General features: G+C 40.5%; 1 protein-coding gene across 1 annotated transcript in view; it reads left to right on the forward strand.

Moving 5' to 3' along the window:
* spock3 (SPARC (osteonectin), cwcv and kazal like domains proteoglycan 3) overlaps positions 1-17,700 on the forward strand; it is a 451,090-nt gene that overhangs the window by 124,531 nt on the left and 308,859 nt on the right. The window contains exons 3-4 of the mRNA XM_033019001.1: positions 13,093-13,101; positions 13,224-13,269. Coding sequence (XP_032874892.1) covers positions 13,093-13,101; positions 13,224-13,269 — 55 coding nt within the window. The remainder of the gene's footprint in view (positions 1-13,092; positions 13,102-13,223; positions 13,270-17,700) is intronic.

A 17,700-nucleotide genomic window follows, 5' to 3' on the forward strand; every position in this document is an offset into this window, starting at 1 on the left:
GACATGGCCTTACTTGCTGCGCTGGGTGACACTCATTCACTGCCTTGTCTTTCAATGTAAATTTGCATGGGGACATGTTTTGGTGATGTGCGACAGTTCGGTCAAGTTAGAATAACAGAGAATAAGAATGCTGCTGTCTTGTCAACAGAAGTGCACACAAACAGTTGATATTAGTTTTGAAATTTTTGTTGATCACAGAATTTCTCACGTGAGAAATTTGTGATCCGCGTGAGAGCGTGAGAATCGGGCAAAATGCATGATTCTCACGCTCAACGTGTGAGAGTTGGCAGCTTTGCATAATGGCTTATTTGACTTTCATTGGCACAACTTTGGTCCTCATGTTGATAAACAGTAATAAAAGTTTCCAAAGGTGATGGAAAGCGTGCAGGAAAGACTTGGTGCTGAGAGCTCTCTTATACCTGCATCAAGAAGGCAATTACAAACACTTGTGGAGCCATGTGTCCCAGAATTGGTCTCCACTGCCTTCTGTGGCAGAGAATTCCACAAATTCATAACTCACTGGGTGCGAAAGTTTTCAGTCCGAAATGGCCTTCCCCTTATTCTTACTGCTATGTGGAGATACTATAGAAACTAGGATATTGTTTCCATACTGTAAGTAAAATAGCATGCACTTTAATAATGTGTATTAATATTTTTTATCTCCTTTGTTTTTGAGTAAGACGGGCGATATATTTTCCAAGGCTCAGGAGAGAGGCACAGGTGCAGCATGTATAAATACATAGCTGGACAATCAGGGGTTAGGATATATCTGATGAATGAATCATGCACACAAACATGTGTGGAGGATTATACTAGGCATACAGATTTTGATATGTTGCAAATCTTAGTAATCCAAGCAGTTAGTTTAATTTAACATTAATTGGATAGTGTCAGAATATGAGTTGGGAGACTAATATGCACAATTAACCTGCACATATTTTACAAGGTGCAGAGATGTGCAGAATTGTTACAGCATGACAGGCCATTCAAAGTATCAAGCCCATAGAGCCTATGCAACTGCAACTCAGGTGGACCCATTCCCCGCTCGTCTTCCCATAGTCTACAAATTCACATTGCACCAAAATCATCCGCTTGTGAATGATCTTGATTTCAGCAAAGTGAATTGGCCACTTCTCCTGTTGGTTGAAATTTAACCTGAAAGAGCTGTATTTTGAGTGGCTAATACTAAATTAAAGTAGCTTGCATTGACCAGGCCTGGAGGACCTAGAGGTACCTTGTGGTTACGGCAGATGGTGAAAACTAAGTTCAAGATGATTATAGCATGATAAATGACAGAGTCTTCCTACATCTTGTTGTACATGGGTGTAGTCTGATTTTGAAACTGTCCTTGAGCGATTGTATTGTTTGGCCTTTGCATTAACCAAGCTGGAGACCTTCTCAAACACTGCATAGTTGGGCAAGCACAGACAAAAGCTTGCTGATGTCAAACATTGAGGGGATGGGCAAAGGACATATTTTATATTGATAGTTAATTGTACACACTTTATACAAAATATTCAGTGTTGTTTACTTTGGCATGATAATCAAGTGGATGATGTGCTTGACATATAAAATTGGTAATGTATTTGATTGGAGAATTGGGATGACACCTACAGGCAGGATATAAAAATAATTTGGTAAAAGGCAACCTGACCAGAAAGTTAGTGTCTGAAGAAGGGTCGAGACCCGAAACGTCACCCATTCCTTCTCTCCAGAAATGCTGCCTGTCCTGCTGAGTTACTCCAGCTTTTTATGTCTATCTTTGGTTTAAACCAGCATCTTCAGTTCCTTCTTACCTGCTCCTTTCCCAATCATCAAGATCTGTTTCAAACCAGTCTTCCTGCAACTCTGCAAATGTTTCTCTGTTTAGTTGGTGGAAAGAGCTGAGCTCCCTCGATCGCACTGTATCTCTAAATTACACTAAACTAAACACATTTTGATACCATCTCCAGCGAGTACTATCGGCCACCTTCAAAGCAAGCCAGAAATACCATGTCACTTGAGTGTTCTGTCAAATTACGTGGTAATTTAAGATGTTTTTACATGCATCTTGCCCTCATGAGGTTAGGACATGTATTGAAGCTGAAAGCCATGTGGCAGACAAATGGCTTTCTTGCCCAGCGGCCACATCAGAGAGGTTCAAATCTGCATAACATGATAACAAATGGTGGAGGTAGGGTACAGTTGCACAATAACAAGACAATTGTGCACATATGCCCCGTACTGATCAATATGAATAGATGGGGCAATAAAGCACTACGGGGAAAGACAGCGGTCCTTGCAAAATCATGCATTTTTCCGTCAGCCACATGGTTTAATCTCTTGAAATGGAATTGCTGAGATTTTTCACTTGGAGGAGTGGGCTCAGAGGGATTAAGCAGTTTGGTGGTGGCCAAAGTAGTCATGATTAATAGGCAGATTAACACCTTCACACCAGGAATACTGGGACAGGAATGTCCACATTCTCCAGCACAATCATCATCACATTGTATAGGGCTCTGGTGAGACCACATCTGGAGTATTGTGTACAGTTTTGGTCTCCTAATTTGAGGAAGCACATCTTTGTGATTGAGGCAGTGCAGCGTAGGTTCACGAGATTAATCCCTGGGATGGCGGGACTGTCATATGAGCAAAGATTGAAAAGAGCGGGCTTGTATTCACTGGAGTTTAGAAGGATGAGGGGGATCTTATAGAAACATATAAAATTATAAAAGGACTGGACAAGCTAGATGCAGGAAAAATGTTCCTAATGTTGGGCGCGTCCAGAACCAGGGGCCACAGTCTTAGAATAAAGGGAGGTCATTTAAGACTGAGGTGAGAAAAAACTTTTTCACCCAGAGAGTTGTGAATTTATGGAATTCCCTGCCACAGAGGGCAGTGGAGGCCAAGTCACTGGATGGATTTAAGAGAGAGTTAGATGGAGCTCTAGGGGCTAGTGGAGTCAAGGGATATGGGGAGAAGGCAGGCACGGGTTATTGATAGGGGACGATCAGCTATGATCACAAAGAATGGCGGTGCTGGCTGGAAGGGCCGAATGGCCTCCTCCTGCACCTATTTTCTATGTTTCTATGTTTCTATCATCATCGTTGAAAACATCAATGGGCACGGTGCCTTACAATGCTATGTACGACAGTGATCGCAACTTCTACTGAAGTGTGGATGGCCGTTGGCTCACTAGGAGCTCCTCCGCCCTTTGACAGGTCTTGTTTTTGGTCCTGCTGGGGCTCTACAGCCCCCTCCTCACCTGGCAAACCAGGTGAGGGAGGCGGTTTAGTCGCTGACTATCCGACCGTGGAGCAGGTAGCACGGGATTACATGGTACCCGTGGCGGGTGGAACTCACCCCGATCTGTCCTGCACAAGCACATTGTGAAATAAGCACCAATCCATGCAGTTATCCCAGGCCTTAGCAAACCTGGTTGATTTGCATTATAGCTGGAACACACGCAAAAAAACAATTAAGCTGCCTCATTAAAATGTGTAAACATGGCAAGTCCCCTGAGAGTGGTTTAGTCATCTGCTACCTATTTTGCCTCTGTTAAGTGAAAGGTGGGATGGATACATTACTATATTGTTCCAGTGTAAAACAGTTTAAAACAGTATTGACCTGCAAACAGCATTGACGTAATTTTAAATAAATGGAATAATAAGTGATAATAAATGGGGACTTTTCCAGTAACAACATCAGGTAGATCGATATTTAAATTTAAGCATAAAACCAATAAATTATTTAGCATATTAAATGCACTTTACAGCCGACTTACATTGGACTTTGAAAACAAACCACATTAACATTATGATTAGCTCAGCAAATTACATTTAAAATTTCCTGGTAGGGCAGTGTGTAAAAAAAAAAGCAAGCATTCTTAAATTTGTACGTTCACTGTTTATTTTTGTTTTGTTTAATTAACTTTAGAGATACAGCGCGGTAACAGGACCCTCGGCCCCCCGAGCCCGTGCTGACCAGTGATCCCCGCACATTGACACTATCCTACATACACACTAGGGACAATTTACACATACACCAAGTCAATTAACCTACAAACCCGTACGTCTTTGGAGTGTGGGTGGAAACCGAAGATCTTGGAGAAAACCCACGCAGGTCACGGGGCGAACGTAGAAACTCCGTACAGACAGCACCCGTAGTCGGGATCGAACCCGCGTCTCTGGCGCTGCAAGCCCTGTAAGGCATCAACTCTACTGCTTCAACACCTGTGCTCAAATAAATCTTGAATGCTCTTTAGATGACAAACCTGCCTTCTCACTTGCAATCTGCTACAGGTCCAGTTATTAATCTTCAATAAGATGACATTTGGGTGAAAATAAGTATTACTCATGGACTATGAAACTTCGCTTTGTTTTATTAGATATTCCTTCATAAGGTATGACCTAGTCCTCTCACTACTTCCATTGTTTTAATAAATGTCACATTGTAGAGCCTGATATGCTCTTTCTATTAAGCCAATGGATGATGTCAACAACACAGTAATTTTTCTTACAGCTTCTCAGCATTAACTTTTTTTTCTAAAAGATAGACTGGTTTATATTGCACACTTCTATTCATTCCAAATTGAATTCGGGCAGTTTGTTTGGTTAATACAAATGGATTGCATTTGAGCTCAGACAACTAAATTAATCGAAACTAGGAAGTGGAATATCCATTCAAAATAATTATAGAACTTCAAACTGTTCAATCATTACAATGGCTTAGTTTAGCAGGAAGAAATCAATGCACTATAAAGCATATGGAATGTCATTTTAGATCATGTGAGATAGGCACACAGAAATTAGGAACCAGAGTCAGCCTCATTAGCATGCAATTTGATAAGTTCATGAGTGAAGCTCAGTGTCAACACTTCTCAACTATCCCTCGGTTTCCTATTTCCCTAGTCGCCAACAGTGTTTTGATTTTGGCCTTGAATGAAATCACCAGCTGAATTGAAACTTTTCCCTTCATCTATCCTGATCTTGATAATGGAATCTTTAGATGTAGACCCTTCAGCCAGAAGGAATGGCTCATTTGGATCTATTTTGTCAAGATCAGATAGGTGTGCTTAAATTCCCTTTCAGACTGAGATGAGGAAAACCTTTTTCAGCTAGAGTTGTGAATCTGTGAAATTCTCTGCCACAGAAGGCAGTGTGGACTGGAGGCCAATTCATTGGATATATTCAAGAGAGAGTTAGATTTAGCTCTTAGCGCTAATGTAATCAAGGGATATGGTGAAAAAGCAGAACAGGGTACTGATTCTGGATGATCAGCCATGATCATATTGAATGGCGGTGCTGGCTCGAAGGGCCGAATGTCCTACTCCTGCACCTATTTTCTATGTTTCAACAGGTTATATACAACTGTGGTTCGGCATCAGCTGGAGTATCATGTTCAATTTTGATTGCCTCAGTGCAGGAAAGATGTGCGGGTATTATAGATTGTTTTCAAAATATATACAAGATTAGAACATCTTGTGAACTTCCTTGGATGTTCAGTCACTCTACAGCTCCATCCCCCACCAGTAAGGTCCTATAGCCCTAGGTTTCTTCCTCGACCGCAGAACTAGCCAATTTCCCTCTACCAACACTCTCCTCCACATAGCGGAGCTGGTACCCACTCTCATCAACTTATCCTTCGAATCCCCTCACTTCCTCCAAATCAAAGGCGTAGCTATGGGCACTCGCACATGCCCCAGCTGTGCCTGCCTCTTTGTGGGTTATGTCAAACAATCCCTGTTCCAGGCGTACACTGGCCCTGCCTTGAACTCTACCTCCGCTACATTGACGACTGCATCGGCGCTATCTCCTGCACCCATGCAGAACTCATGACTTCATTAACTTCACTACCAATTTCCATCCAGTACCCAAATTCACTTGGACAATCTCCCTCCCCTTTCTTGATCTCACCTTCTCCGTTACAGGAGATAAGCTATCGACTGACGTCTATTATAAACCTACTGACTTCCACAACTATCTACACTATACTTCTTCCCATCCTGCCTCCTGCAAAAACTTTATCCCCTGCTCACAATTCCTCCGTCTCCGTTACATCTGCGCCCAAGGTGAGGTGTTCCATACCAAGATATCCAACATGCCCTCATTCTTTACGGAACAGGGGTTCCCCCCTTTTTTTTTGTAGTTGATGCCCTCAAACATGTCTCTTCTGTACCCAGCAGCTCTGCTCTTGCTACCCCTCACCCCAGTCATAACAGGGACAGTGCATCCCCTGTCCTCACCTTCCACCCCCACCCATCAGCCATGCATACAGCACATAATCCTCCTACATTTTTGCCCCTTCCAATGGGATCCCAAAACTAGTTGCATCTCCACTCCTTTCCGCCTTCCGCAGAGACCGATCCCTCCGCAACTCCCTGATTAGCTCATCCCTTCCCACCCAAACCACCTCTTCCCCAGGCACCTTTCCCTGCAACTGCAGGAGATGCAACACCTGTCCCTACATCTCTTCCCTCGAATTTGTCCAGGGACCCCGACCATCCTTTCAGGTGAGGCAGAGGTTCACTTGCACCCCCTCCAACCTCATCTATTGTAGCCGCTGTTTCATGTGTGGACTCCTTTACATCGGCGAGACCAAATGCAGACTGGGCAATTGTTTCATTGAACACCTTTGCTCAGTCTGCCTTGGCCTACATGATCTCCCTGTCGCCACACACTTTAAACCTCCTTCCCATTTCCACACTGACCTTTGTGTCCAGGACGTTCTCCATTGTCAGAGTGACGCCAAACACAAATTGCAGGAACAGCACCTCATAATTTGCTTGAGCAGCTTATAACCCAGCGGTATGAATATTGATTTCATTAACTTCAAGTAGCTCTTGCATCCACTCCCTCTCCATCCCTCCCCCACCTTACATGTTGTACTAGCTTCACTGTCGTCCTGTTGAGTTTCACTGTCTGTATCTCATTATCACCTACCCCTAGCCCACAGCCAACAATGGACCATTGTGGGTTTCACCTTTCCTTGGTGGCCGTTAATCTTTGCACATCTTTCATTCATTTGTTCTATATTTCTCTCTATCATCGTCTATATTTCCCATTTCCCTTTCCCGTAACTCTCAGTGTGAAGAAGGGTCTCGACCTGAAACTTCACCTATTCCTTTTCTCCAGAGATGCTGTCTAACCTGCTGTTTACTCCTGCTTTTTGTGCCTATCTACAAGGTTGGCTCTTGGGGGATGATTGTCAAGCTTTTCAAGGAGGTTAGTGAGGCTGCTTAAAGAAGAGAAGGGTGAGATACTACTGAGAGAAGTATGTAAAATGATAAGGTGTCTGTAATAGCAAGATGCTTGTGATAGGAGTGGAGGGGTGGAAGAGAAGAGGTTATAGGTATACAAGAAAGGGGAGGATAATTCATGTTGACATGAGGATTTTTTTCTATCTAATGGGTGATTGAAATCTGCAATGCATACTGTCAGTTATGATGGAAACACAATGATGAAATAATTTGCCTCTTTCTCTATGCCTTCCTCCTTTGTCTTGTCTCTGTTGCCTGGCATGTCTTCTTCCCTATCCCCATCCACGTCTCTCTTACAATCCAGTGGTGATTCCAAAGCTCCTCTATGCATCAGAAACCTGGACAACATACCGACACCTTCTGAAAACACTTGAAAAATTTGTCTTCGAAGCAGCTTAAATATCAGCTGGCAATGAAGCAAAAACATCTAGCATTGAAGCCTTTGTCATCAAGAACCAACTAAAATGGGTCGGTCATGTTATTCGGATGGAAGATGAGCATCTACCAAAGCAAAACTTCTACTCCCAGCTTAAAGAAGGCAAACGTAAAAGAGGCGGGCAAAAGAAGAGATTCAAAGACGCCTTAAAAGCCAGCATGAAGAAATGTGAAATCAACATCGACATTTGGGAAACCAATGCCAAGGACAGGAAACTCTGGCGAACCATCATCCAAGAAAGAACAGCGACCTTTGAAGCCAAGAGATGCGCAGAATTAGAAGAAAAGAGAAGAAAACGGAAAGAGAGGGAGCAACAACCAAAGCCCGATTTGGCGTCTGGAATTACCTGTCCTGAATGCTGAAGAACTTTCAAAGCCAGGATTGGGCTCATAAGCCACCTGAGAATCCATAAAAACAACAGAACGTAGACAATCATCCTCGATCTTGATGGATAGCCACGACCCGACCCCGACTCTCCATGTGCCTCTCATTCATTTTCCCTGTCTCCTTTACCCCACAGTCACAGTGCTTCTTATTTCCTCTGCTCTTTACATTCTTAAACCTTCTCAGAGGCAGTTAAGAATAAATGCTGGCCATGGCAAAGATGTCCACATCCTGAAATATCAATTAAAAAAACCTGGAAAATATGAAGAACCTAATCGTAACATACGTTGTTGATCTGCATTCATTCACTTGTACTAGCAGTGTTGCGAAATGCAGGACTTTTAAGTGGATTATCAATGTTATATCTATAGGTGGTATAGATGTATGTTTTAATGTTCCTTTTCATATGGATTATTGGTTACTTCATATTTATGTTCATGTAAATATAAGAAAGTATGAATAAAATAAGAATCTAGTTTAAATAACTAAATCCTACTGAGAATTGTGTATATGTCCAATCATATGTTTTTAGAGGAAAAGGTTCCTATTTTCCCCTTGCCCATGTCATGTCGAGACAAGTTCAGCCGGAAATTCCTTGCATGTAGCAATAACAGGTTCTGCATTTCCTCTGTTTAATGCTTAGCAACTGCTGAACCCCAAGAGACTTCGTGCACGACATAGGTTTTCAACTGCTTTGTATACCTATAATTAACAATAAAACTAGTAAATTGCTAATATGGGCAATGAAGGTAAGAGATTCCTTAATAGTTTAAATCTCCAGGTTAAAATAATATTCTGCTAATGTTACTTCAATGATATACCTTGGTCTAATCTCAGAAAAATACAAAAATCCCCAAGGAAATTATTCATGTTTTGTCCAATGTTTGTAATTCCCAATTGGTATCATCTAATTGACAGAGAAACACTTCTCAAATCTCTCCTCAAGAGACTACAAAAACCCGTGCACTTTGTTTAATTTACTGCATTTAACCTATTTGTTACCTGGGCATGTATTTCATCTTTGATTTTCTTGCTCTATCACTCCTTCAACCACAGATGTGATAAATCTGCAGTGGTTTTCATCAATAAGTACAATGAGAAATATTCGCCTTTGATTTCCATTTGGTTGATCTGCAGTGATTATAGGTTTATATGGTTCTGCTAAATTTATGCCTCAAATATTGGGGTCTTTCAGATTCCCTTGCCATTTTTGTTTGCAAGGGAAACGATTCTTCCTTTGCCCTGCTCTCTTTATTGAACCTGCTCCTCTGTTTCCAAATGTATTACAATTGTTGGAAAATAGCATTCCAGAAAACTATGTGTATCCAGACAGCAAGTGAAGAGAAAAGTACTTCAGGCAAAATATATTTAAACATTTCATGTTTTTAAAGATATTTAAAGAATGGCACATTTTGGATCAATATAGAATTTGGGATGTTAATACAGTTTTCTAAAGCAATTTGTATCTAGGTGTGCAAAATATTGTACTAAATGTTACACATATCTTCTTTATTCTGTTGAACAAAAAGTTGGAGTAACTCAGCATACAGGCAGCATCCCCGGAGAGAAGGAATGGGTGAAGTTTCGGGTCGAGACCCTTCTTCAGACTGAAAGTCACGGGAAACAAGAGATATAGACGATGATGTAGAGAGATATAGAACCATGAATGAAAGATATGCAAAAAAGTAACGATGGTAAAGGAACCAGGCCATTGTTAGCTTTGCTGAGTGAAAACAGGAAGCTGGTGCAACTTGGGTGGGGGCGGGATGGAGAGACAGGGAATGCCTGGGTTACTTCAAGTTAGAGAAATCAATATTCGTACGGTTGGGTTGTAAACTGTTTAAGCTAAATTTGAGGTACTGTTCCTTTAATTTGCATTTGGCCTCACTCTGACAATGGAAGAAGCCCAGGACAGATATGTCAGTGTGGGAATGGGAAGGGGAATTAAAGTGTTGGCAACAAGGAGATCAGGTAGGTCCAGGCAGACTGAGCGAAGGTGTTCAGCGAAATGATCGCCCAGTCTACGTTTGGTCTCGCCGATGTATAAGAGTCCACACCTTGAACAACAGATACAGTAGATGAGGTTGGAGGAGGTGCACGTGAACCTCTGCCTAACCTGTAAGGACTGTCAGAGTCGAGGGAGAAGGTATAAGGACAGGTGTTGCATCTCCTGCGGTTGTAGGGGGTGATACCTGGAGAGGGGGTGGTTTTGTAGATTTCTCCCCATATGTTTAGTTTACATTTACTAAATATCCTGTGCCATTTGTCTCCCTGCTTAAAATAACAGACCGGAAACAATTTTGATGTAATAGAATGAATAATTCAGTTTGAAGCTTGGGCTATGGTTACTGCCTCCAATCTTCATTGTCCACTCCATTGGACATAGCTCTGTAGCAGCAACATTTATTCTGTTCTTAACTCTATTTCCAGTTAGAAACAGCATCAAAAATGATAAATCACAATACATATAGAATTAAACTGGTGTTAGGAATAGTAAAATAATGCACATGAAAAATAGAGAGAACAGTGTATGTGTGTGAAGACTGATCACATGATATTCAGTAAAAGTTTCCAACTTCTGCTAGATTCTGCCAGATAAGCTGATTGCTACAGTATTTGGGGAAGTACTGGAGAAGTGAGAACAAGCCCCCTCCCTGCTGTGGTTCAGCTGATCTGGCTCAATATTTTATTTGTCAACTTGTATTTTGCCAATTGCATTACTTTTTAATGCATTTATAGAGAGAGCTAATGTTTGGATAAACAAATTAATTACGGGATTGTGTTCTGTATTAGATTTTGTAAAATCTTAATGGTTCCACATATTCTACATGCAATTATTCAAATGTGATTACTCTGTTGTAAGAAAAAAATATAGTGTTTATGATTGCATTCATCAAAGTTACTTAAAATCTGCAATTCCAATCAATGTGGTTATCGGGATTATTGTAATTTTCATTTAGCACTGTGCAAATACATACAGGCTCTCCCCTGGTTATGAAGACCTAATTTATGGACACACACATTCGAATAAGCTCTCATAGATATTATTAAATTCAATTGAGAACCAGTCTTGGAAAAATAACTTTTCCATGTTACCTCCCCACAATAATTAGATATGATGTCTCTTAAGAACGCAGGCTGCCAGTTACACCGCGAGAGGCCACTTAAGTGCTTTGTTTTGGCAATTAACAAGCATTCATTTCTCTTGATGCTTGCATAACGATGCTCTATTAAACAAGCTAACATCCATTAATACTTCATGCCCACCGAACCAGCCATTGAGTGCAGGACATCTTGATTCAGCACCTATGTAACTAGGCAGGGGAAGGCAATGAAAAATGGTCATGTTAATTGGCCCCGATGAACACCATTTGATCCAATTACTGCAGAGTATGGTCGCCGTATCAAGTGATGTTTGCGTATTTTCCATCTATAAAATGGAAACCTATTCATAACCCAGAAACATATGATTAGTACAGATGATTACAGTGAATCTCAGATTCTGCACAACCTTCCACACAGTTAAATAGTTATTAAAATAAAAAATCTTCATATGGAGATAAAGGATGACATTACCTTTTCTCAGTCTAACTGCTATTAAAAGTGATGTTAATTTGAACGGTTTTGTGGCGATGTTGTATTTATTCAGCAAAGCATAATGTCGCGTCAGACAGCATCTCCAGAGAGGGGAATGGGTGACTTTTCGGGTCGAGAAGGGTCTGAAGCAGGGTCTCGACCCGTTCCTTCTCTCCAGAGATGCTGCCTGTCTCGCTGAGTTACTCCAGCATTTTGTGTCCACAATTAAACTATCGTTATGTTCCTTTCATACTTTAAAACAAGTTCTCAAATTACTGCTTCGGTGTGACGAAAGTTCAGAATTCTAGTTGTGGCATTCACAATATGTGCTTAATAGCTGCTCAAAAATATTGATTTGATTGCAAATTTCTGTATCACCAATTCAATCATGAGCAAAAAATGATAGTACACAGCGCAATGCTATTTGTGAAATCCTTGTGGCAGAAGGAGGATCTCTTTCAAGAGAACAATGACGCAGAACAAACCTTATTTTGAGGTTTACCATAGCAGCATCAGAGTGCCTCACAATTGTATAATTAATGTTTTATTGAGGTAATGAAACATTAATGTTTCCTGTGTTGTAATAGTGATGACATTTTAAATTGCTTCATTTCTGCAAAGTAGTTTAAGATATCCTAAGGTCATAAAAGGTGCTATATAAACATAAGTCTTAAACTATTAATTGATGGTATTGCTTGTAAATTCGGAGCACTGACAAGCTAGTTTTCAGTTTATGGTTTGTTCTGAGCATTAACTACCACACAGACAGCTTTACATTTAACTCGATCTATTTGGGAGATAAATACCAATTGGGATTAAAATATACTAAAATAATTTGAAATTTGTATACATAACATTGAAGCAAATAACAGAAGTCTGACAGTAAAAATTGTGGAATTCATGGGAATGGTTGCCCTGGTTATCTTTAAAATAAGGAGAAATAACTAAACACCAAGGTGTAACATGACAAAAAGTGATGCCATAGCATTTATTATAATTAATTCTAATCATTGGTGAGTTTAATTTTTCATTGATATGAAAGCATAGCAGGATTTTTGGAGAGATCCATGCTCAACATAATGCAATTATGGATAATAATGGGAACAATTATTTTGAAAAATATTCAACATTATTTCTGGTTGGTTGGTTATGGAATGAGAGTAATTGGTTATGGAATGAGAGTAATTGATTATGGAATGAGAGTAAGTTTGTCTGGTATCTTAATGTTTTCCAGTTCCACATCTTATGACACAAAACTGCATATGCTTAATGTAAAAAGCATGTAGAATATATTTGAATTGGAATGTAGCAATATTACTGTGCCTTGTGAATTATATTGATACTGAATTTTAGAAAGCATTTCAGGCAGGTTATGCTTCTTTTATATTTTTGACCAAATTGATTTTCCCAGTTTATTATTTAATTCTTTTTTTTCTTGTTTCTCATGCTTGCCTTGCAGGAGGTTGAGGTTTGTACTTATTTTTTTATTTGTGCATTTCTCAGTCTTATTTAATCGCACGGTTGAAACATTATTAACCCACAAACAGATTGAACATATATATTGTAATCGTTGATTTTCTTCTTTTTCAGGATGACTATTTCAGGAACTGGAATACTGGCCGACATATGGACCAAGGTAATATAATGCAAAATTAATTTCAGGTCTAAAAATGCAGTTTCCGTTTCTCTAAAATAAAATGTTGTATTAACATAGAAACATAGAAAATAGGTGGAGGAGTTGGCCATTCGAGCCAGCACCACCATTCAATATGATCATGGCTGATCATCTAAAATCAGTATCCCGTTCCTGCTTTCTCCCAATAACCCTTGATTCCGTTAGCCCTAAGAGCTATATCTAACTCTCTCTTGAATACACCAGTGAATTGGCCCCCACTGCATTCTGTGGCAGAGAATTCCACAGATTCACAAGTCTCTGGGTGAACGAGTATTTCCTCATCTCAGTCCTAAATGGCCTACCCCTTATTCTTAAACTGTGACCCCTGGCTCTGGACTCCCCCAACATCGGGAACTTTTTTCCTGCACTGAGCCTGTCCAATCCCTTAATTATTTTATATGTTTCTATAAGATCCCCTCTCATCCTTTTAAATTCCAGTGAATACAAGCCCAATCGACCCATTCTTTCATTGTATGTATTGGCATGATTTGTACAAAAAAACAGCACAGTTTGTTTCAATAAAGTGAATATTTAGAAACATCAATGCTGGATGTAACTTTTGAGTTTATTAAAAATAGTTTTAACCAAGGAGTCACGTTGGGTGTGGCCTGGGAGAGAGTATTTAATATGCCTGTCTCCATTTTATCAGCCATTCTTCTTCTTCTTGCGTATGGCATGCACAGCCTAAAGTTGTAGGACAACTTGTTCTATTTGATCTTATTTGATTGTGCATGCCAGGTTGATTGCATTCGTCAAAACAAGGCAGACCACGTGAAGGTTGCAATCTCCCACCCATATCAGTCATTGACCTAGAATTTTATCGTGAAGCAAACCTTTGCAAGATGTAATTTCGGCAGAAAATGTCTCATGGAGCATGAGCTAATGGTGCATGTTCCGATGAAAGGTCGTCAAGCTGAAGCATTAACCCTGTGTCTTTCTTCACAATGCTGCCTGACCTGCTGAGTATTTCCAGCATTCTCTGTTATTATTGCAGCTTTCCAACATCTGCTGTTTTTCTTTTGCTTTTGGATGACATGGGACGTTATGTCCAATCCCACAAATCTATTTTTTTTCTGACATCGTTATGTAGGAAGTGTGTAGTACCATCTAATAATCTGATAAATAATCATGTTTAATAATAAACATGTTAGCTGCAGTTTGTCTGATTTCCATGCACATACATATGATGGAAACCAGAGCACCCAGAGAACACCCACGCAGTTCACCGGGAGAACGCAGATACTCCATACAGAGAGCACCCATAGTCTGGATTGAACCTGGGTCTCTGACACAGGAAGGCAGCAACTCTACCTCTGCGTCACCTTGCAGAACAGCAAGGGAATACAGAATGAGGGAATGGGATTGGTGGGATTGCTCTGCAGGGCTGAGAGAACGTAAGTCAGTGGTCTCCTTGAGTGCTAACATTTATCTTTCAATGTCAAAGACACATGGAGCAGGCATGTATTTGATTTGTTTAGAGTCAGTGCGTCCAATGTGGGTGAACATAGAAGAAGAGGGGAGTTGTGGCTCAAGATACGTTCTGATGAAAATACATTTGGTCCAGTTATCTTACTCATTGTGAAATGAGAAGGAGAATTTGGGGAACTGAGAGAGTTTTTGCTCAAAACGAAGGGTGGTAATAATTGAAGACTAAGAGAAATGCATTTGCCAATACTAATTGGCTGAAAATGTTTCCTGATTTAGAGAAGTTTGCCAATATTCTTTCTTGCGGCATATCTTTGATCAGAAGATGACATTTGTCATTTGGAATTCTGGTTTTCAGAGTGGTGGGCGTAGTGCTTTAATTTATTTATCTATAATCTATTTTTCTCTTTGAAAGGTCACTCGTTTTTTGGATCTATTTCATGACCTTTATCTTGTTTTTACGTTGCTAACTGGTTTTGTGATCAAATAGCTTGCTTGGTTAGAGTTACTGCAGCAATTTTTCATTTAACATTGTAGTTGCATTCTTCTAAAAGGTGTGACATAATTGAATTACATTCAGTTTTCCCACAAGAGCTAGTGTATAAACTTGAGATAAGTATAATTTTTATTTTTACGCTGCAAAACATAAAACGTGGAATCATTATAAAATTAAATCTTTCAAAATTAAATCTTAAATGTAAAGAGAAAAGTGGAGTTATGGGTCTGTCCCACTTACGCGACTTTTTCAGCGACTGCCGGCACTCGTCATAGGTCGTTGCAGATCACCGAAAATTTTCAAGATGTTGAAAATTCAGCAGTGACCAGAAAGATGCTACGACTCTTTGGGAAACTGAGAAGACAATTCACAACCATACAGGTGACACCCTGGCGACATGTCCAAAGAGTTGTACCTTGTTCTGGTCGCCGCTAGATTTTCAACATGTTGAAAATTTTCGGCGACCTGCTGCGACTACGACGGGTGCCAGCAAGTCACCGAAAAAATCATGTAAGTGGAACAGGCCCATTACTGTAATATTGCAGAATAATGAGCTGCAATAGAATTGGCATATTCTTATACAACAATAAAAACAAATGGCCTGAAATTGTTCAATTCAATGTCCAGTTTGGAAGGCTGTAGTGTGCTTGGATGGAAGATATTAGTACTTCTTATAGACACAAAATGCTGGAGTAACTCAGTGGGACAGGCAGCATCTCTGGAGAGAAGGAATGTGTGACGTTTCGGGTTGAGACCCTTTTTCAGACTGAAAGTGCAGAACATAGATACGGGTTGGAGACAACTGGGAGCTCTATTTGACTCAGTGAATAGAATGGAGGTGCTCTAAAAAGTGACCAGACAGTAGAAATGAGTGCAGGAGTAGGCCATTCGGCCCTTCAACCCAGCACTGCCATTCGATATGATCATGGCTGATCATCCAAAATCAGTACCCCATTCCTGCTTTCACCCCATATCCCTTGATTCCTTTAGCCCTAAGCGCTATATCTAACTCTCTCTTGAAAACATCCAGTGAATTGGCCTCCACTGCCTTCTGTGGCAGAGAATTCCACAGATTCACAACTCTCTGGGCGAAAACGTTTTTCCTCATCTCAGTCCTAAATGGCCTACCCCTTATTCTTAAACTGTGACCCCTGGTTCTGGACACCCCCAATATGGGGAACATTTGATTTCTACAATCTAGAGGAGATGCCATTGTGGACAGCAAATGTAATTCATTAGATTTGTAAAAGTACAAGTGCATCATGTGGAATAACTGTTTGGGTCTCAAGATGGTTAGAAAGGAAGTAGTGAAAAGGGAAGTGTTACATTCCCTCCGGGAAATTTCATGAGTCATGAGTGTTTATGTCATATGTACCGAAACAAAATAATGTCATTCTTTCTTGTAGCAGCACAACAGGTTTGTAAATGCATAATTTAAAAAAGTTCAATGAATAAAACAATCCGCTAAAGTGCAAAACGAAGTGAAGGCTAAATTCCCCAGTGCAACAAAGACAGATTGGAGTTCATAGTTTAGTTGGTGTTCATAGTGTTCAGCAGCCTGATGGTTGTTGGGAAGAACCTGTTCCTGAACCTGGGCATTTTAGTTTTCAGACTCCTATACCTTCTTCTAATTGCAGGAGTGAAATGAAAGTGTGGCCAGAGTGGTGTGGGTCTTTGATGACGTCGGCTGCCTTTTTGAGGCAGCACGTCCGACAGATCCCTTCGATGGTGTGTAGGTCAGTGTCCGTGATGGACCAAGCAGTGTTCACCACTTTATCTAATCTCCTGCATTCCTGGGCATTTGAGTGCCAAATCAGGCCATGGTACAAACCATCAATATGCTCCCCATCTGTAGAGGTTCAAGAGAGCATTCATCAACATTCCAAATTTCCTCACTGCGGCACGGTGGCGCAGCGGTAGAGTTGCTGCCTTACAGCCCTTGCAGCGCCGGTGACTTGGTTTCGACCCCAACAACGGATGCTGTCCGTACAAAGTCTGTAGGTTCTCCCCATGACCGCGTGGGTTTACTCCGAGAACTTCGGTTTCCTCACACACACCAAAGACGTACAGGTTTGGAGGTTAATCCAAAGAGAAATAAATGGTTTGTTTTTGAGTTCGTAATCTTTTGTCTGAACTCGAAAAGTCAGAGGTGATCCTGGTTAACAGACAGGAAAAGGGGAAGATTCAGAAATGGGAAGTTTGTGACATGGTGGAAGGCTGAGGGAATTAAAGGGAATTAAAGGAGGTAATTATGGAATAAGGGTGGGTCCAAAATAAAAATAAAGAAAAATAAGGGCAGTGTTGATGATCTAAAATTGTTCAAATTGAGTCGAGAAGCTGCCTTGTATGTAAAATTATCTTAGAATTATATATATATATATTATATATATATATACATATATACACACTTGAGTGCAAATGTCAAAATATACTAATCATTTCTTTTTTCATTTTAGCTGAGGTTATTTCAA

This window comes from Amblyraja radiata, chromosome 1, assembly GCF_010909765.2.
Source record: "Amblyraja radiata isolate CabotCenter1 chromosome 1, sAmbRad1.1.pri, whole genome shotgun sequence".
NCBI classification, from domain to species: domain Eukaryota; kingdom Metazoa; phylum Chordata; class Chondrichthyes; order Rajiformes; family Rajidae; genus Amblyraja; species Amblyraja radiata.